Here is a 20962-nt window from a genome sequence, read left to right as displayed (position 1 = left end):
ATATAAGAGTACTAGATAGTATAAATGTACTAGAAAAAGGTAGTTTAAGTGTACTAAATAGTAAACAGGTAGTATAAGTGCACTAGAAAAAGGTAGTTTAAGTGTAGTAAATAGTGAACAGGTAGTACAAGTGTACTAGAAAAGGGTAGCATAAGTGTACTAGATAGTAAACAGGAAGTACAAGTGTGTGTGTGTGTGTGTGTGTGTGTGTGTGTGTGTGTGTGTGTGTGTGACGCACAAGGAGAGAGCGAAGGAAGACGAAGACGTCAGTGCGCGTGCGTCTGTCACGCACTAAAGTGTCCCCACAAGCTGCAGTGAAGTGGATGAAAGAAGTCGTCTTGTCTCCTCTCTCCTCAGCAGGACTCTTGTGTCCACTGAGAGAACTCCAAAAGACTAAAAGGGGAGGAAGAGGAGCGCAAAGGAGGAAGGAGAAGCGGTTCCCCTCGTGGGTGCGTCCTGGCCCCACTATGCCTCCTCTGCTCTGGCCGTGACGCGCGTCCACCTGCCTTGCCGGGAGCATGAAGACGACGCGGAAGTGTCGCGCCCTGCTGTCGGTGGGCCTGAACCTTGTGGCCCTATTCTTGTCGACCACCGCCTTCATCACCACCTACTGGTGCGAGGGCACCCAGCGTGTGCCCAAGCCCAACTGCAGCAAGCAGCGGCGCCACAACTGCATCGACTACGGCGTCAACGAGACGGACCAGAGCAAGGTGCACTACAGCTGGGAGACCGGCGACGACCGTTTCCTATTCCGCCGCTTCCACACCGGGATCTGGTACTCGTGTGAGGAGAACATCCACGAGGCAGGTGGGTGCGTCACCATGACAACCAGCACACGCCTGATAAGTCAACTTTTGAGTGTGACTGTGAGGTCAACTTTTATGGCTTGACAGACAGGTGAGTGATGCGTTCAAGTATGCTGGGATAGAAAGTGCTTCTGCTTGTAGTCCAAAGCTGTATCAAGGAGCTCCTGTGACAATTAATTAACTCTTTTAAAAATATATATTAACAGTACACCGTTTTGATGGGGTTGTGTCATCCATTGTCACCTGGGCCCCAGGTGCTGCCATGTTTCTACAGAGTGGGCCACACTGCAATGTTAAAACTTGTTAGAAAGCAGACTTTGGCCACATTTGGATCAGCACCAAAGTACACTTTCATAGATTGCCACCTCCTCCATACACCGGACTTTTGTCACAATGATTCATGCATTATTCAGTGCGAGTATTAAGGAAAATGTCAAACTCTCTCCGCTCGCAAACTTAACTGAAAAGTCAAGCTTGGATCCGCAGCTCGAGTCGTCTTTTTGCGTGACGGGATGAAACTCCATGTTGATGCACAACACAATCTGATACATCGACCGCGTGTGAGAGTAAATCAACAGCTTTACAGGACACACTTAAACTGTGTGTGTGTGTGTGTTTGTGTGTGTGTGTGAGAGACTAATAATCACATTTTTTCTCTAAAAATTGACCCTAAATTGGTAATTATTGCTAAATATGTGGTGATACAGGTAAAATGTACCGGTCTCAATTTTTTTTACCCGTTTATTTCTATACTTCACAGATGATGTTTTTTGGCAAATGCTGAGATGTCGCACTTTATTGGGCGGCCCTTGAACGCACCATAGTTGCATGCTGCTAAGCAAAAGTGAAACTTCTATATATCTTTCTCCGACGCTGCCACAGCTTAAGAAATCCATGTGTTCATGCATCATCTTACATAATCGTTGATTAGAGGTGGGTAGCTGTATGTTTTGTACATTAAATTTGTTTCATTTTAGTGTGTGAGGCATATTTAGGGCTTAAACCTGGGTTAAACCTGTGAGTGAACAATGGCAGGAGGATGTGAGCGAGTCGTGTGTCAAAAGTACACATTTTTATGGTCATATTAATTACTCGTGGATATTCGCCTATTGAACCTGCGAAAAGCGGCTTTCTAATGTACTGTAATCCATTTATCACTGTTAATTGATTCCAGACCCGACCGTGATAAGTGATTTTCCGAGAATTAAGATTCCCTGTTTATAAATGGAATATTTTTATAGCTCGAGCATAGAAAACCTGTTTATGACCTTGTAAATACGTTTTTAACATTATTAGAGCCCTCTAGACATAAAATAACACCCCTATAGTCACCTTTACACTCATATTACCCAATATAGTAGTCACAATAACACTCACACATGTTAGCATTACAGGAGAGTTCTTTGTTGTGGACAGTACTTCCTGTGGTGGCTATTGTCTCATCAATGTAACATTACTGACACCTAGTGACCAGTGTAGAATACTACATATCACCAGAATGTCTTTGAATGTGTCTTCCAAATGCCTTATATTTGCATTTTACTTCATTTAGCCATTTTTATGCTTGAAAATGCTTATCGGTAATTTTTGCTTAAATATGCGTATATATTTTTGAGTAATAATAGGTCATAATCAGCCACAAAACAGTGATGATTTATCAATTAATATATATTTGGAAAATATATATATTTATATAGTTGCAGCCACGGCAAAGTGGCGATGGATTACTGTAATTGGTTGTCCACAAAAGTCAGAAATGCACACCTCGGACTCCTCCAGGATCAAGTCTAAAGTCCCCTTCCCAACTGATAAAAGTCCAAATCAGGACCGGTCTCACCTCTCCTCACACGAAAAATCAAAGATGATTCAACGATCTTTACGTCCTCTTAACACCTCCTCCATCCTGTGTTACATACGAGATGATCATCTGAAAGCTTGTCTAGTATCCCGCGGGAGCCTAAAACGAGGGACACAAGTTCAGATGGGACGTGAGCACCGACTGGTCGGCTGATCTCACCGACACAAACCGCTTTATTGGCCAATAATTCACCGTAATTCCCCCCATCTTTACTGAAGTAAAAAGCATCTCTCTCCTCTCCCAGGTGACATTTCATCATCTGCGTATAATTCATTGAGGTCTTCAACATACTGAGTGAGGTCACCAAAATATGAGAAACATGTTATTATCGTTAGAGGGTGTACCTAATGAAGTGGCCCATTTGATGTAGTGTAAACCTGAGCAATGACACCACTGCCACAATAATGCCTGAGTGACATGCAGTGATGAAACAGTCTGCTGAGCATTCATTTCATAAAAAGTAAGTAACTTTTAATCACGACACGCTGATGGTTGCTTTTTTTTTTGTGTCAAGTGACACGACGAGACGTGAATGCTGATGGCGCTGTTAGGTGGTCCTGACGTCAGGTTGCAGATGAGCCTCCTCACGCTCTTAATTACATTTCAGATTCATGTCCTAATCAGACGCCGCGTCGCCGTAAACGTGCTTTTATTGCAGTGCGCCGCCCCGTTCACCTGTTTTCACTTTTTCTTTTTGCATTAACCTTGGAGATGATGGATGACTGCTTCCTCTGATGAGCTTCCCTGCGCTGCTCAAATACTTTGTTGTTTTGGCTGACAGTGGCTCCAGCAGTGTTTCTCTGCGCATTCATTTAGTTGGGGCGGCCCGCCACACAATACATTTGGCGCTCCCTGTTTGCCCTCTCCCATAAACACATTATAACGCATCTGGTCTGCCAGAGAATGACAAGACGCAGCAGGAGGGGTCAGGACCCCTCAAACGACTCTTTCTCAAAAATGGCGACAAATCTAGCAAGGAGACTTTTTGCAACTCTGATATGACAGCACGTATTGCTCTTCTCAATGCACCTGCCCCATCCAAAACACTCACAGGTGGCTCCGTCTTGTTTGTGACATTTTAAAAAATGACAAAAAGAAGCGAGAGAAGTTCATTTGTATTTCTAAGCATATTTGTTTTGCTTTTCATGGGATGTCCCATATTGGCTTTTTTGCAGATGTGCCGATATTGACCAACTCTCAATTTCAGATTCCGATATCAACCGAGACCGATATGTGAAACATACATAGATAGGTCACGGTGGCTGCCTTTCAAGCAGCTCTGTTTGTTCTCCAATGAATATGGACTCGTCCCCGTCGAGACTTCTTTATTCAAGCACATTTTTGCGTGCCATGAGAGCGAAGTCCCACATCGGTGTGATTCACTGTTTACCCATTGAGAAAGAAGCCATATCGAGGAATCACAGCCGTGGCTAAGATGAAAGCTAAGCGGCTAGAGAGGAAGTGGAGATTCAAGCCTTCGCGACCTTGTACGTATTATCACGGGAAACGTGAATTCACTACCAAACAAGATCGATGAGCTGACAAACAACGTCAAGACCTTCAGGGAGTGCAACTTATTGCCCCTCTGAAACATGGCTAACAGCTAGCGTCCCAAATGAGCCTGTGAAAAGCGCAAAGGAGGCGGGCTTGCACTGTATGTCAACAAACGGTGGTGTCATCCTGGGCATGTGAACATTAAAATGTCCATCATTGCAGCATTTTTTAAAATTGGTTTTCATTATAGGGAAAACCCCCGATACCGATATTTACTGTTATAACATTTTTGTACAGATATTGGGCTGATAATATCAGTGGGCCGATACCACCTCCACAAACAGATTGCAGTCTTGTGGGAAACACTGTCAAGTCTACATTCGTGGTATACAGTAATTCCTTGTTTATGCGATTAATTGGGTCCAGGCCTGACCGTGATAAGTGAATTAGGATTCCTGCTTCATAAATGGAATTAGTTCGTAGTTATGACATAGAAAACCTGTTTCCAATCTTCTAAATAAGCTTATTAACATTATTAGAGCCATCTGTACATGAAATAACACCCTTATAGTCACCTTTACATTCATATTACCCAATGTAGTAACTATAATAAGAGAAAATATGCCATTTAAGACAGTTTACCTTGTAGGGGAGCAGAATCCGTGGAGGACAGGAAGTGATGTTGGGGGTTCAGAGTTGAGTTTTAGCTTCTTGTGCGCTATGGCCGCAACAGTAGCCTGTGTTATTATGATGATGATGATGATGATTATTATTATGATTGAATTATTATTATGTCTGTTGTGCGATAATTTAAAGTTGCAATAAAAGCCTGTTGTTTCAGCGATCAAGTCTGGTTACTGACACCTAGTGACCAATGTAGAATACTACATTCACAATTTGGATGGTGGTCTTAATGGCTTATACTGTGGTTGTATTTTAGTTCATTTTTATGCTTGAAAATGCTTAATTAGGCAAAAAAAATACATGCAATTTGCTTAAATATGCAAATTTTTGGCTGATAAGCAGAGATCATTAATTCATTAATTCATTTTTGAAAAAGCCCAATAGAGTGAGGGAGCCATGTTCAATGTAGCGAGGGACTCTAGGGACTCTGTAGCGCTGTGTCACAGTGATTCTATCTTTTCAATGTCTAAAAAAGGTAAAGGTGAAGGCTTCAAGGGTAGAGGATGCTGGTTGAATGGTTGTTTGGATTTAGACACAATTTTCCCATAGGAAATAACACAAATAGAAGAAGTCTGTTCCAGGGTCAAGCAGTGTCCATTATAAAAGCTTTATTAAGTGTACAGGCAATGTTTTAAATCCCCTTCTTTACTGCCGTACAAGTGTAAAAAGAAGTTAAGCTCTCAGGCTGCTCCTTCGTTTGGAATAAGTTTCACAAAATCTAAAGCTAAAGAACTGAACTCACACACATCATGCATGGCGGCAGCTTGAATGTTTTTTTTCAAATTCCAAATTGTGTATTTGAGGGTGTGTTTGCATTCATTCATATCTTTGTGTTCCACTGATGTTCATTCTGCGCTCTTCTCCTAATCAACTCATCCTATGCGTCGCTTCGTCTTTTTTTCACCTCCGCTCTCGGCTTCATTCCCATCTCATCTCACCTTGTACCTTTTCACATTCCTCTTTTCCTCCCTCGTTTATCTCCTCTCTCCCTCCCTCTCTCAGGTGAGAAGTGTCGCAGCTTCATTGACCTGGCCCCCGCGTCGGAGAGGGGTGAGTAATGAGCGTCATTAAGCGTCTTCGCCCGGTCGCCTGCCTGCCTCAAGAAAAGCCAGTCATGTTTCACGCTATTATGTTTTTTTTTTTACATAAATTCTTCCATAATTGTGTAATTATCATTCTACTCAAGATTGTTAGCCATTTTTGTACGGAAGATTTGACTTTTTTTTTTTTTCAATGCAATGATGTGGGATCAGAAAATCATAACACTTACTAAAGCCTGATTTAAGTTTCGGTGTCCAGGTGCCAAATTCCCACCATGGGATCATTACTGTTGTTGATGTGTCTGTTGTTGCACCCAATGTTCTCTCTTCCCTCCCCCGATCGCTAAATCCCTTCGACAGTAATCCCCCGCTATACGCTCCCTCACTATATCGCGTTTTTTCAAATAACAATAAATTAATAAATTATGGCTGTTTTGTGGATGACTATAGCCTATTATTCATCCAAAATGACATGACGTTAGATTACATGACCTTTCACACTGTGTGGCTACTGAGCCAGCACAGCAGACAGGCCATGGCTGAGATCGAGTGGGGGAAAAAAAGCTTCTCCTCTCATTCCGTGTGGAAGTGGTAAAGTTTTGTCTTCTTTGTGCTCCTTCCCCACTCCGTTTGAAAGACTTTCTTTCTTTCTAGTTAGCTCAGTAGCTTGCTCTGCTAGCGCCAGCTGTCTGTAGCTGTCCTGTAGCCTGAGCAATGTGATGTAAACAAAGAATAATTGGTGTGTAAAAGTGACTATTGGGGTGCTATTTCATGTCTACAGGGCTCTAATAATGTTAAAACCCGTATTTAGAAAGTCATAGTTTTTCGATGCTTTAACTAAAAAAATATTCAATTTATTAACGTTGACTCATATATCACGGAAATGCATTTAACGCGGTCAGGTCTGCAACCAATTAACCGCGATAAACGAGGGATTACTGTATATTTTTTACTCTCTCTATCTACCATCTGTCCCTCTACCCTCTCTCTCTATCGCAACTCAACCGGTTGAGACAGACGGCCGCCCCACTCGAAGTTTCTTCCCAAAAGGGAGTTTTTCCCTGACTCCAAATGCTTGGTTATGTGGGGTTATGTTGGTTCTCTTTAATGTATGAGGAGCGTGGTGCCTGTTAAGAATTGTTGCTATTGACGCGTCCAACAACGGGGACCATCAAGGCTGTGATTGGTCGGCTTTTAGCATATCCTTCCTTCAGAGGGTGTACAGCCCACCATCGTGAACGTCTTCTCCTCCAATATTTGCAATAAAAGTCAGTGTTGTGACACATCAATCAGCTCAAGCTTCAATCACACGCCTGGTCTCGCTTTAATTGCCGTTGTTCACTAGCGATGAAGGAAGCTCACAAGCTAAATAGTCCTGGTTGCTCGACGCGTTGACTCACTGGAAGACACTGCCCCTAGTGTTTTGTTGGAGGCGTGGTGACTGCAAAGAAGCATAAACCACGCTTAAGCGTCCAATCAGACTGCCCTGACGATGCTGCCCACAGCCACCAGGGGGCATATTTGCATGGTAGCTTGGGATTATAGCAATATGTTGTGAGACTGCATCTTCCTCACTTTATCAACGGCTGATTGACAGACCAGCACAGAGTTCAGAGGTCACGGCGGAGGGAGTGAAAGGTGTAGGATTAGCGTGATGATAGGGGTTACGGTCCTATACAGTAGGTCAGGGCAAGGACTCTATTGATTTTGAAGGACATCTGACCAAGTGGGTTGCAAGTTAGCCAAGGTGAAAAGTCACATTACTTTAGTGGTTCTCAATTATTTTCTGTCATGCCCCCACTGCGGGACAGAAATGTTTTCACGCTATAATACTATTGAGAAACTGATCATATCTATTTATGTATTTGTACCGTACAGACTGAACTCGAAATTGAAACCGGAGGAAATGCAACAAAATGGAGAGCAGTTCAGCAAACAAGCGTATTTAAGAGTCAAATTGCATGCCGAGTTGGACAAATTCATACATGTTGGCAGGTCCGCACTGATATTGAAAGTTCTCCCTGCCTTTCAAGCCCCCCTCGACGCTTCACCACGCCCCCCCCATGGGAGGCCCGCCCCACTATTTGAGTAGCACTGGATTAGTTAGTTGTTCCTTGTCACCGCTCTACTCTGCTGCGCTTCTTCAGCCATTTTTCAACTCATTTGGAAGTTATATCCATTATTAACTAACTCCAGTAATTCTATAGATTATTAACTGCAACTAATGCTTATTTTTAGAGATGCACAATATCTGTTTTTCAAACCGATTACGCCAATTTTCTGCTTCTCAAGACAAATATGATCCCGATAACATAGCTTTTTTTATATCTACTTTTTACCTTTAGATTTAAGTGTAGTTTGTGCACACCTGGAGGTAAGAAGGACTGGAACAAATCTGGATTTGACCAACTGTACCTGTTGATTTGTCGTAATCAAATATCATGACATTACTACTACCACATCACTACTATCAGGAGAAGCGGAGTATAGAGCGGAGGGAGCCACCTGGCGTAACCCAGCAAGGTGCACTGTATTCGGGCACATGCTCCGAGCAGCCGGTGTACCGCTGTGGAGGTCAGGAGAAGCGGAGTATAGAGCGGGAGTAGCCACTTGCCGTGGCCCAGAAAGGTGCGCTGTATTTGGGCACACGCTCCGAGCAACCGGTGTGACGCCACGGAGGTCTCTGGCAAACCTTTTGCACTTTTCATGCCCCAGGCATGGTAGCGATGTGGCGTTTCAGGTGGCTGATAAGGTTCTTTTGTGTGATGAGTGTTTTTTTTTTCTCCCCCTCATTGTCGTGGACCAGGAGGAACCCAGGTCCCACTGCACCAGCGTAGGTTCTGACAATGGGTCCAAGGATTTCATCCCGATACCTACAGTACTAGCAGTCAGGGTGCCATTATCTAACCTGTAGAGGTCTGTGCGTTCTTCCAGGCATATGCCTCCCCAGACTATCACTGACCCACCACCAAACCGGTCATGCTGAATGATGTTGCAGGCAGCATAACGTTCTCCACGGCATCTCCAGACCCTTTCACGTCTGTCGCATGTGCTCAGGTTGAACTTGCTCTCATCAGGGAAGAGCACAGGGCACCAGTGGTGTAGTTGCCAATTCTGGTGGTCTATGGCAAATGCCAATCGATCTCTACGGTGCTGGGCAGTGAGCACAGAGCCCACTACAGGACGTCGGGCCCTCAGGCCACCCTCATGGAGCCTGTTTCTGAATGTTTGGTCAGAAACATTCACACCAGTGGCCTGCTGGAGGTCATTTTGTAGGGCTCTGGCAGTGCTCATCCTGTTCCTCCTTGCACAAAGGAGCAGATACCGATCCTGCTGAGGGTTGAAGGACCTTCTACGGCCCTGTCCAGCTCTCCTGGAGTAACTACCTGTCTCCTGGAATCTCCTCCATGCGTCCAGGTACCGCAGTGATGCCCTGGTCCAGATCTGGGAGGAGATCCCCCAGGACACTACGGACACCATCCGTAGTCTCATTAGGAGCATGCCCCGACGTTGTCAGGCATGCGTACAAGCACGTGGGTGCCACACAAACTACTGAGAATCATTTTGAGTTGCTACAATGACATTTTGGCAAAATGGACCAGTGTGCTGCATCATTTTTTCACTTTCATTTTTGGGTTGTCTTTGATTACCCCCCCTGTAGGGTGATCATTTCTATCAAATTATGTGGCATCATTTTGTTACTAATACATCACCCACTTATTATCAGGAAAGATAGTCAAGATCATTTTTTCCCCAGTTTAGATCTGATGTGTTTTCGAAGTGAGCAGTTTTTGAGCAGTGTATATTCTAGTGAATCTTATTTGTCATATCGTGACTTGATACCAAAATATTTTAATTTTTATTCTCGTAATAGTTTTACTTTTATGCTTTCTTCTAACCTAATTTTCCAAAAGTTGCATATTAATTCTTTGCTTTGTTTCTCATGATATTATGACCATTATGAAAAAAAAAACATCCTTTTAACCAAAATAGTTGTTGATGAATTGGATTATTGATCAATCATCAGTTCAATTGTTGCACCTCTGTAGTCCGGTTAACAATTTTTAGTTTGTGCTCTGAAAACATATTGTAGATACAAAAAGTAATACTAAAATTGTAATCTATATCACAGTGCTCAGTGTATGAAAATGATTCAGTCATTCTTATGTCGGTGTTAGGTTAGTAGAACAATAATCTGGTTAATAAAATCCCCAGAGTCCAACTTCCTATCAAATCTGAAAATGTGGTTTCAAAAGAACAGCCCTGTGTACTAACACACACACACAAACATAATTAAATATGTAATTATGAATGGAGAGGTGCAATCTGATCAAATACTTCCTGTTTGAGTCCCCCCAAACATATTAATAAAGACTCCTCCCATTGTTATTATTTTGGGACAATAAATGAGCGTGTTTAGACCTTATGAGTTATTATTCGACTCTACGTTTTTATGATCCTGTTTCTATCTCTATTTATTCTGTAATTCTTTGGCTATATCGTGTTGCTGTCAGAGTATTTATTACACTTCAAGTGTGACACAAGTGCGGAATGGAAAAGGGAGTGCAGCCCTGTGACTCCACCTCATCTCGGTCAGAGCAGATAATCTTTTTAAATTCTGTGTCGTGAGTCTCACGATTGCAGAGCCTGAGCCTTGCACGACGCCAACACGTGGAGGAAAAAAAAAAAAGAAAAGCGGGTCGGAGCACACACAGAGAGTGAGAGCCAAAGTCCCTCTGGCCTTGCTGCTTTGAAATGTTGTTTTTTTTTGTTTTTTTTTTGTGCAGTGCAGTAAAACTTGTCCATCATTTTTTCAAACCTCACATTTCTTTTCTCCAAATGACAAAGATATAACATATAAACAAAAGTGTTGGGACAATTCCTCACTTTTCTCTAACTGGAAGAGTCCCAATACTTTTGTCCATATGGTGGAGGCATGATGATGTTTTAGATTGCGCGTGTTGTTGTGCTGCATCAGAAGTTTACCTTGTGTGATGTGTGTGACGCGTGCAGGCGTGTTGTGGTTGTCGGTGGTGTCCGAGGTTCTTTACATCCTGCTGCTGGTGGTCGGCTTCAGTCTGATGTGTTTGGAGCTTTTCCACTCCAGCAACGTCATCGACGGTCTCAAGCTCAACGCCTTCGCCGCCGTCTTCACAGTGCTGTCCGGTAAGGTGGATGCTCTCACACACACACACACACACCACAACAGACACACACGTGTTAGTGAAGCAAAGTTAAATGTTCCGAATTGTGCACCTTCATGGCTACACGCCCCATGTATGTGCATCTAGGTGTGTCTTTGTGCACGTGTCCTGCGAGCATCAGTTGTTCGGAAACGTCAAGATCGATGCAGGTTTGTAAGAGGTCATCCGGGGTCAGAGGTTATCCTCCGTGTTGGTCGCTAGGGATTTGAAGTTGTCTTAAACCTCTTACCCAAGAAGCTGGCGCTGCCTGCACCAGTATGACTTGTCACATCACAAGCGGGCAACAGTCTTCTTCCCCTCACCACTTTAGCACTTACCACATGGTGGACAACAGAGGACCTCCGCCAAGGCTGTGACATCCATCGAGCATCTTCCTAACTATAAGGAAGTTCTTTTGGATTCAGTAAAAGAAAAAGCACGACCTACATGTCTGAGTTAGGGATGCACCAATCAGGGTTTTACGCTGCTGATTTCGATACCAATCATTCATGAGTGAGATCAGCTGATACCGATACTGATCACATGGATTAACTGTACATTTTTAAATTTATTTATGATGAGTGGTATTGGCCAGAGCCGCCGTCAGACAATTCCAACGGCCACTGGCAAATAGGTATTTATTAAAAAATAAAGTTTTGAACGCATAGTTTAAATGCCTTTATTTTTATGAAAGTATTTTTGTGCTATTTGACACAAACCCGAATTTAAGACTACACTAGGTCCGCAACTTACGAACACCCGACTAGCGAACATTTGCGGATACGAACACAAGCCGACTGGTCTATATTTTATTTTATTTTGCCTTGAGTCGCTCAATCAGTATTTATACTGCTACTGTACATGCTTGACCAGTAGAGGGCACTGTGACACTGCTAATGGGACCAACAGAGGCAGCGTTAGAGCTAATGGGACCAACAGAGGAAGAGTTAGACGCTGGGGAGATAAAGCGAAATGGAAAGCTAAATTGTACAACCGGACAGAGCGTGTGATTAAATTTTATGAAGAGTTAATAGGCCTGCTTAATTCTACGCCACCCACAGAACACTACCAACGATAGGATTTGTCCTTTTTTTTCAATAACTCCTCCTCCAACTCCTCCACAACGACGTATGCTCGGCCACTCCTCTTCAAAGGTAAATAACATTTATCATTACGTATTATTATATCTCTTTTATTATTGTTTTTTCATTAATTATCCTCGATTAATATTACTACTGCATCCAAACTCATATTTACATACACATATACTGTATATGTATACACGTACATGTAGTAGGCCTACCTATATAATTAGTAATATTACCTTAGAACAATTCGACATAAGAACGGTCGTCTGGAACCAATTGTATTCGTAAATTGGGGACCTAATCCAGCGTAAAAAATCCAAAAATGTAGCCAGGAAGTCACACACACAAACAAGCCACGCCCACTCAGCTCATAGCTTTTGACTTGAAGGCAAATCTGTAAAGCCATAGAAAACGAAAGGAATGAATCCATTGCTTATATCTCCCTCAGTAGCCGTCGTGAGAGATGAACTCAGAGCAACCACGTTGACGTGACGCACGTGTACACATTTCATAGAAATCCAAAAGGACGGCGACGTCAAGGTTGGAGGAGGAATGATGTTCTCTTTATGGCATGCGATAAATCTTGGGACACTTGTTATTTACTGCCACACACACACACACACACACACAACTGGGTCACATGGTGGTGAGGTTCGATAGAGTGTAAGATGCAGAGTGATTATATCCATACATGTAATTGATGGGACTGGCGGCTTCAATCGATGTTCGCTGTATGATGACTAATTAGCATCATTACTGCCGCTCTCGTTTATTAGTGATGACTTCTAAGTGAGGCCTGACAGGCATTCTGCTGAGGCAGATCATTTTGTGTTCGGAACTGAGGGATGCTTCCTCTGGGGAGAGAATGATGGAACGTAACATTTTATGCCAATCATTCCCAAGTGCAGTGTTCTTTATCTGAAACTTAACTTTTAGTAGGATGACGTGAAAACTACCTAAGATTTTCATAAAATGGTGAATATGTACCAGTGTGTGTGTGTGTGTGTGTGTTTCAGGTCTTCTGGGTATGGTGGCCCACATGATGTACACACAAGTGTTTCAGATCACAGTCAGTCTGGGTCCTGAAGACTGGAGGCCTCACAGCTGGGACTATGGATGGTCCTTCTGGTATGTTCTCTAGTAGTCCTTTTGTGTCACACAAAATGTCACACGCCCGGAATCAATCCCCCAACCACATACTGTATCCCCACTGATTGAGAGTCGAGCACGCTAAACAGTAAGCTAAAATCCTAGGCTTTCAACCCACTGACCAGCGGGCCTCCTGGCTGCACTAGTGGCTCCCTCCGCTGGGTCTCTGTCACGGCTCAAAAGTGGTACGCTCCTGTGAGCCTGGGTGGGCGGCGTTCTGCAGACAGCACCCTCACGCTACCACGGCTGCCTCGAGGGTTTGAGAAACCGTGCTTCCGGTCTGCCGGCCACCGTTGCTTGCCCTGCAACACCTGAACATGCAGCCTGGATCAAAGCCCAGAGAAGAAGGTGGGGCAGCCCAGGGGCCGGACCGGAGGGCCGCCATTGGAGTACATCTAGGTCAGATGGGTCGTCTCAGTCTCGCTACAGATCGGTCGGCCGCAGTGGGGTACGCAGTGGTGTGGAGGAGGAGGCCCTGCTCGCCCACTGAGGCCAACCCGCACGCTGGAGGAGCCGTCTGCCCGAACTCTGGTGTGCTGGCCAGCCGGCGGGGGCCCCCCAATGGCAGGTCTGGTTTACCATTCGGTCAGTGAGGTGTGGTGCAATCAGTCTGGTGCGGTGTAGATGAGGTCGGTGTGATCGGATCACAGCTTAAACCCGGCACAAACCCCGAACAGCATGGGACAACAGCTGTGGAGTGACATTTTGAACATTTCTGAAAAACTTCAGGGAAGGGCGGCCCAGTGAGGGCTCTCTTTGTCGGACACCTTCTCCAGACAGCCTGGGGCAACAGCTGTGGAGGCTTCAGGTTATCCATTATACTCCATCCATCTTCTTCCACTTACCCAGGTTCGGGTTGCGGGGGAAGCAGCGTGAGCACAGAAGCCCAGACTTCCTTCTTCAGCCAGGGGATCCCGAGGCGTTCCCAGGCCAGTTTAGAGACATAGTCTATTCAACTTGTCCTGGGTCTTCCCCGAGGCCTCCTACCGGTCGGGCGTGCCCTGAACACTTCCCCAGGGAGGCGTCCGGGAGGCATGCTGACCAGATGCCAGAGCCACCTCATCTGGCTCCTCTCAATGTGGAGGCGCAGCAGCTGTACTCTGAGCTTCTCAACCTATCTCTAAGGGAGAGCCCAGCCACCCTATGGAAGAAACTCATTTCAGCCGATTGTATCCGCAATCTCGTTACATGTTGTTACACTCCCCCACCAAACTTGTTTCCCATGTTTCCTCAAGTGTCAGTGTCGGTTAACAACTATCAGCCCTTGGTTAGAGCCTTCCAGTTACATGATGTCTTCTTCTCCGAGCAGCATGGCGTGGGGCTCCTTCACGTGCTGCATGGCCGCCTCCGTCACCACGCTCAACTCCTACACCAAAACGGTGATCGAGTTCCGCCACAAGCGCAAACTGTTCGAGCAGGGCCTCCGCGAGGAACAGAACTTCCTGGACCAGGAGGCTTTCCACTACTTCCGGGACCGTTCCCTGCAATCCATCTCCGGCGCCCTGGACGTGTACCCTGGCCACGGCGGCATGGCTGGTCCCGGTCCAGACCCTGGGGCGGGTCGGGGAAAGATGAGGGCGGCCTCCATAGACTTGGGCGAGAACACGGACTCACTAGGGGAGGAGCAGTGCTGAGTCTCCTGGACCCTCAGATGTGAATGTGCAGCCGCCTATATTTGATTATCATAATCAAACTTGGTAAGAGAGAGACAGTTACCAAAAAAAGATACATTCTCTTTGTTCATACATATCTAATAACAACATAAGATGATGACAATATAACAGTACGTCATGCAACAACATGCACTCTTGATTTTTGGTTAGTTTTTTTATGGAAAGAAGCTTTTTCTAGCACAATTCAAGATGCTTCGTGTAGAATTTGAATGTCACTTGCTGACTTTAGTCCATTTGATGACCAGCGTACAGTCTTTTGTACTTAAGTTCAAGTACTGTAAAAGTAACAAGATTTCAGTTTCGTTACACTGAAGTACGTACAGTACATCGTGTTTACACTTGCGCAGTTCAACATGTCCGAAAAGGAGCAGATCTTATAAATCCTACTCCTTCCCCATATCTCAGCAGTTACTGACAGTTTGCTCACTTCCTGTGTAATGATGCCTCTCTCTGACTTATAAATAAATGCTCATCATCACATGGTGATCATCAGGAGAAGATGTTACACATAGCACTTTGAATCAACTTTATTTACAGAAAGTTCAGTGACACTGAATGTAAACACGTAACAACGGTCGTGTTCTATAGAAAACAACTGTTGTCTTATACTGCTTTGTGTTTTGTAAAGTATTTGCACCAAGCCTTGGATAAAATTGAAATATAAACAATTATACTACAGATATTTACTCAGAGGTTGACGCTGTCAAAGGCTGTTATAGCACTGACTCTCCTTGCGGAGAGCAATTTGAAAAGGGTTATTACAGTATTTGTTAGTTCCACTGTCATGAAAGTGTCATTGTTGCAACATGTAAGAACCAAAGAGTTCAAGAAAAAGCTTTTTGGTGTTAGACAAATCTCTGTGGTGTGCGGTGGTTATCTATTATAGTATTATATATTTTGAATGAACATGCACATGAATAAACATCACAATAAGAGAATATTGTAAAGGGTTTTTTTTTTGCATAAAGTCCATCATTTTGGTTCTTTATATAGTTCCAGTGCGGTGACAGTCTTGTGTTTAGATTAAAATGTGACAAGATTTCTTGTCTCGTCGGCACTACGAGTGGAACGATTAAAAATTCATTAATTAATCACATAATAAATAAAAATGAACGCAATCATTTTGGAGGAAGAGGCTTCACTCTGTGCATTGGTCTCATAGAACAACAGCATGAACGGAGTGAGCCCTTTGTCAGTCATAGTCTCTTTGTCTTGGTGGGTGAAATTAGTGTATTGCAACATATTGTTATATTTTTTTTATTGTACTTTTCTTAAAAACAATGTTAAAATCTGAAAACTGTCTCGTGACACCCCTAATAATTACAATTATTCAATAATAATGCTAAAGACTTGCGCTCTTGAGCCAAACACTGTTACCTATGAAATGCATTTCTGGAAAAAAGGAAACCTGTTGAAAAAGCCAAAAGCATCTCTGAGACATTTTATCATGACAGACCACCACATCACCCATAGGTCACAAGGCCAATCCTCTCTGAAAATTAATGTGCTCAGTGTCCTTGCAGGAAGTCCTTGAACCTCTGGATGCTGCATGGACCTCTTTGGTCTCTTGCAAAATTAACTGCATAAATGTTCTATGTCTGAGCCTCGTAGGGACGTACGGAGGATATGGATCCTACGCTGGGAATTCAAAAGGAATGAAAAAAAAAAACAGCAGAAGCAGAGCAGATGTCATAGAGCGTGGATGCATAGATACTTCTAAAATAGTCTGGAAAATTCCGAAGTTTATTGTGGTGAGTCAGATTCTAAAAATCCATTCCTCTGCCCGCACCTTTATCCAGATGTTCACCACTATCACATGGTGGTGCTTGTTGCAAATACTCCCCATGTATGCCTGCGTGGTGTCCTTGGGTGCCCAGAAAGGCGCCTATAAATAAAATAGATTATTGTTGTTGTTACGATACGCAGCTGTGTTTTTTGCTGGAGCAGAGCGTCGCACGTAGGTTAAGATTTAAGCAGAAAATCCTCCGGCGGTGAAACTTTTACTGCTTGAAAATCAATCAGTGAGCCCAATGTTGATGTGGATGGCAGTAAAAAGACATTAACGTTGAACTGCAGCACTAAAAGTGATGATTAAAGTCAGTGTCGGTGGAAAATGACCCAACCAAACGCTCTAGGTTATCAAAACCTCGCTAAGATTGATGTGGTGTTGACTTTTTCTTTTTTTTGGCCTCAATTAATGGAAGTGGTCAATCACAAAGACCACAATGAGCATGCTCTGACATCATTGAGTGTGTGTGTGTGTGTGTGTGTGTGTGTGTGTGCATGTGTTGCAGCTTTAGTGTGTTACATAAGGCTGGCAGATTGTAAACAGCCGGGATTAAATTGGCTCCGAGGTTTTGGGAAGGTTTGGGAGGACGTAATCCCAACACAACTTTTAAAGCCCGCATGACCGCGCTCGCTGCTTCATCAGTCCTCTTCAAAACCCTGGACAAGTCTTTTCATTCATTAAACATGCCGCTCTCTTTAAAAGGATGGTTCAGAGACCAGCAGCCAATGATGAAAAAACGTGAGTAATTGATACGCCCATAAAAATGTCTATTTTTGACACATGGCTCGCTCCTCCCCCTCCAACTTCAGACCAACATTTGAAATAAAAATCCTTGTTTTAATTATTAGATTAGATTCCATTCTTGCTGCAAGTTTTTTTGGCTGGATTGACTGTGGAAGCTGGTGCTTCTGTAGCCAAGTAGCCAAAAAAAAAACATTTGTGTCTCACTCAGCACACAACTAGGGCGCATTTAAGAACCAACAAACAAAGTTCAAAATCTCAACTACTGAGGAAAAAATTATCGGTGATAAGAGACATAAGGAGGTAAAAATTAGACTTTTTTTTTAACAGTGGTACATGTATGCTGTATACTTTTCAGGGAAGATCGGTTCTTGCCCGTACGACTGGTTGTGACCTAGGCTTTAGTTGTCTTTCACCGTCATCCCAAGTATAAATATTTAACTGAAAAAAAACCATTAAAGAAGTCTCCAGAAGACCATGCGAGGATGAAGACACCGACGCCATTTAAATTCTTTATTATCGTTCAGAGACATGCTCTTATTAGAGTATTGATACCGAGATCAATTCACGTGGAGACACACGAGGAGGTGAGTCATTACATCAAACAGTCACGCTCCCATCTCGCCTGGTTTACGGGAATTTCCGAGGAGCAGCTTCACGTTGAAGTATAGTGCAGTTACGGATGTCTTACCGCTCCATCCTTCACCAGGATGACCGGATCCGCGCTGATCCATCGCGCCTCGGTGGACGCAGACGATGGATGCTCTCTGTGAGGCGTGATGGCCGTCAGAGAATCGGCCAGCAGCTAAAGCTTCACTTTGACTGCATCGTCAAGGAGATGAACCACCTCTGTGACCGCCTGGAACATGGACGAATAGAAGGAGGCCTCACGGGCACCACGATACTGAGGCAGTAATCAATAAGTTAGCACTGACACCTTCATTCAGCAGCAAGCACAGTTAGCTAGCTACTTGTCCTCTCTAAAGCAAACTTTTACTGGACTGAACTTTTCCTTTTCCTGCTGGCTGGGGTGGGGGTTGGGGGGCTCTCTGCTCCATCCCGGCGCTCCCTTCATGATGCAACAGTCAGCAACAACTTTACAAGTGAAATAAAAAGTGGAACAAATGGCAGAGTGAAAGAGTCAGTCTGATCACGACAAGGACGTGGACATGAAAGCGGATGCATGAGGGGTGATGAGGAGGATGATGATGATGATGATGCCTCATGCTTGTCGTGAAGGAGCTCCGGCGGCGTCTCAGCACCGTTTGAATGATTCACTGCATGCTGGAGTCTCTTTGTAGTAGCGGAGATGCTTCAGCACAGAGCTTGGAGGGAATTAGATGCACTAATAGTTTTGGTCACATGACTTCTATAAGTACTATACGTGCAGCAAAGGTCATGCGACTTCTACAAGTACTCGATGTGCACAACACAACAATGGACAGCTGATAGCGCGCATTAACACGACGTCAGAGAAAGTAAAGCCCAGCAGGGCTGATTTTTTTCGAGGAGGCATTTCTGTGATGCCAAAGTATTACTCTTCCGAACGCATTTTGTTTTGATAAGCCAAACTCTCTACTTAAGTAACCCAATAACTAAGTGTGGGGTATGTCACTGTTGATGTACTACACTGTCGATGGGGATGTCATGCAACTTCATGTCTAAAAATACAAACTATCCCTTTAAGAAGCCAAAAATTTACCAATTCCACACGGGATCAGAGGACAACTTTTATTCATTCACTCTATCATGTGGGACATGCCATGGCTGACTTTGACTTTGTGCAGTGCTAAGGTAATGTCATGTATGTCATGTAAGCTAATGTCTCCATGTTTTGCATCATTACTGCCACCTAGTGACCACAAGACTACATATTACTTGTATTTCAATATATTTGGACTAATAATAGACCATAGTCTCCCACCAAACAGCCATAATTTACTGTATTAATTAATTTCAGAAAGAATGCAATATAGCGAGGGAGCGATAATTGAACTGCAATATTGCGAGGAACGACTGTTTCGGTGAAAAAGCCTATTATTAGTATGAACGTCTTTGCTCGGTTTTCCCCATTTTTGCTTTTGTTTTTAATTTTCAAAATATTTAAACTTTCTTGTTAAACAATCTTCGTAATTTTTCTTCTCATAATGTTATGACTTTATTCCCATAATATTATGACTTTTTTCCTCAACCTAAAAATCCAAAAATTGAGAGTGTACTGCATTAAAAAAAGCAGCACTTTGGACACCCCTGTGTTAAATGAACAAGGGTGAGGCCACAAAAGAATGAATGTATGGGAAAAGCCCGGAATGTACCGCCATCTTGGTGTTACCGGTGCCTCATTTTAAAGTCCTTGAACCGTCAAGTCCTCCATTATTCACAGCGTGCAGCAGAGCAGGCGCTCAGCAGTCCAGCGTTCCGAGGAAATGGCCACCAGTCTTCGGCGTGTCGGCGGCGAAGGACGTGTCAAAGTCAAAGTGCGGCCACATTCTTGAAAAGCAGCACTTTTAACAAGGCCGCCACGCTGTAAAACAGCCGTGTAGCTTTTACAGGCGGCGCCTGTATATTTGCTGCCTTCAGGCGGCCCTGGAGAACACGGCATTTGTGTCACTGTGATTTGTGGCAATGCTCTTTATCACCATTGAGTCATGCATCTATTGTCCCGTGTGAACATCCTCAGCGTTCTTCTCTGAGTGTCCACTCACATGAAGCTCCAAGTATGTGTTCATAAAAGACGGCTCTGATTCATCCGCTCAAGTGGTCCTTTTACGAGTGAAATGCATTAAACAAGCTGCTTGTCAATCAAATGCCTGTGTGCCAGTCCACTATCCCTGCAGGACTCCACACCAGGCTGGTCCAAGTGGACTATTGCTGTGATCTTGCATCATGGAGGTCTGTAGTTATTCATTCATTCATTCATTCATTAGGAGGAATTATCCGCACGCGAGCAGCAACAGTCAAACACAGACGGAGCAACATGAATTAATGATGAATAAGTGCAGAGAAGAGTTACACTAACTCAACAGAGATGTGACATTTATAAGATTCTTCTTTTGTTGTTTTTTTTTGTATTCTCAGTAGGACGCCATTAATTAAATGCCACAAGTCACGGGAAATCTTCTCTCAGAATTAAATGACGTGCATCGCGTGTTTCAGACTCCTCCTTACTCACTCTTTCACATCTCACCTGAATGTGATCCACTCTGCATCGTCTCCTCAGGCCTGGCAGGACACATCAGCAGTGAAATATGAAGACACTTGAGCATATTCCGCCCTCCTTGATTCATTGAAGTTCACCTCTCACGCAAGCGGCCGTGGAGCGCAGTGCAAACAGCTGCTGCACCAATATGAATATTGATGTGAATATTAGGTGTTTGCACCCCCAGGAGCACACAGGTGGAGCTGGGATAGCAGCGAGCTAACTGAAGATGTTGGGTTCATTTAGGTGAAGACACAT

The 20962-nt window shown here is 43.9% G+C and overlaps 1 protein-coding gene across 2 annotated transcripts; it reads left to right on the top strand.

The window, feature by feature from the left end:
• Positions 1–253: 253 nt before the first annotated feature.
• Positions 254–15905, top strand: gsg1l (gsg1-like). 2 transcript variants are annotated; one of them, XM_054760472.1, is made up of 5 exons: positions 254–807; positions 5845–5892; positions 10896–11048; positions 13170–13281; positions 14612–15905. In XM_054760472.1, exons 1-5 carry the CDS (start codon positions 519–521, stop codon positions 14934–14936), a joined length of 927 nt encoding a protein of 308 aa, XP_054616447.1. In that variant the 5' UTR covers positions 254–518; the 3' UTR covers positions 14937–15905. The 2 variants fall into 2 exon arrangements, with proteins under 2 accessions (XP_054616447.1, XP_054616448.1); XM_054760473.1 differs by lacking the exon at positions 10896–11048.
• Positions 15906–20962: the final 5057 nt, after the last annotated feature.

This window comes from Dunckerocampus dactyliophorus, chromosome 18 (assembly GCF_027744805.1).
Source record: "Dunckerocampus dactyliophorus isolate RoL2022-P2 chromosome 18, RoL_Ddac_1.1, whole genome shotgun sequence".
Taxonomy (NCBI): Eukaryota; Metazoa; Chordata; class Actinopteri; order Syngnathiformes; family Syngnathidae; genus Dunckerocampus; species Dunckerocampus dactyliophorus.
This window is presented reverse-complemented; position numbering and strand designations above follow the sequence as displayed.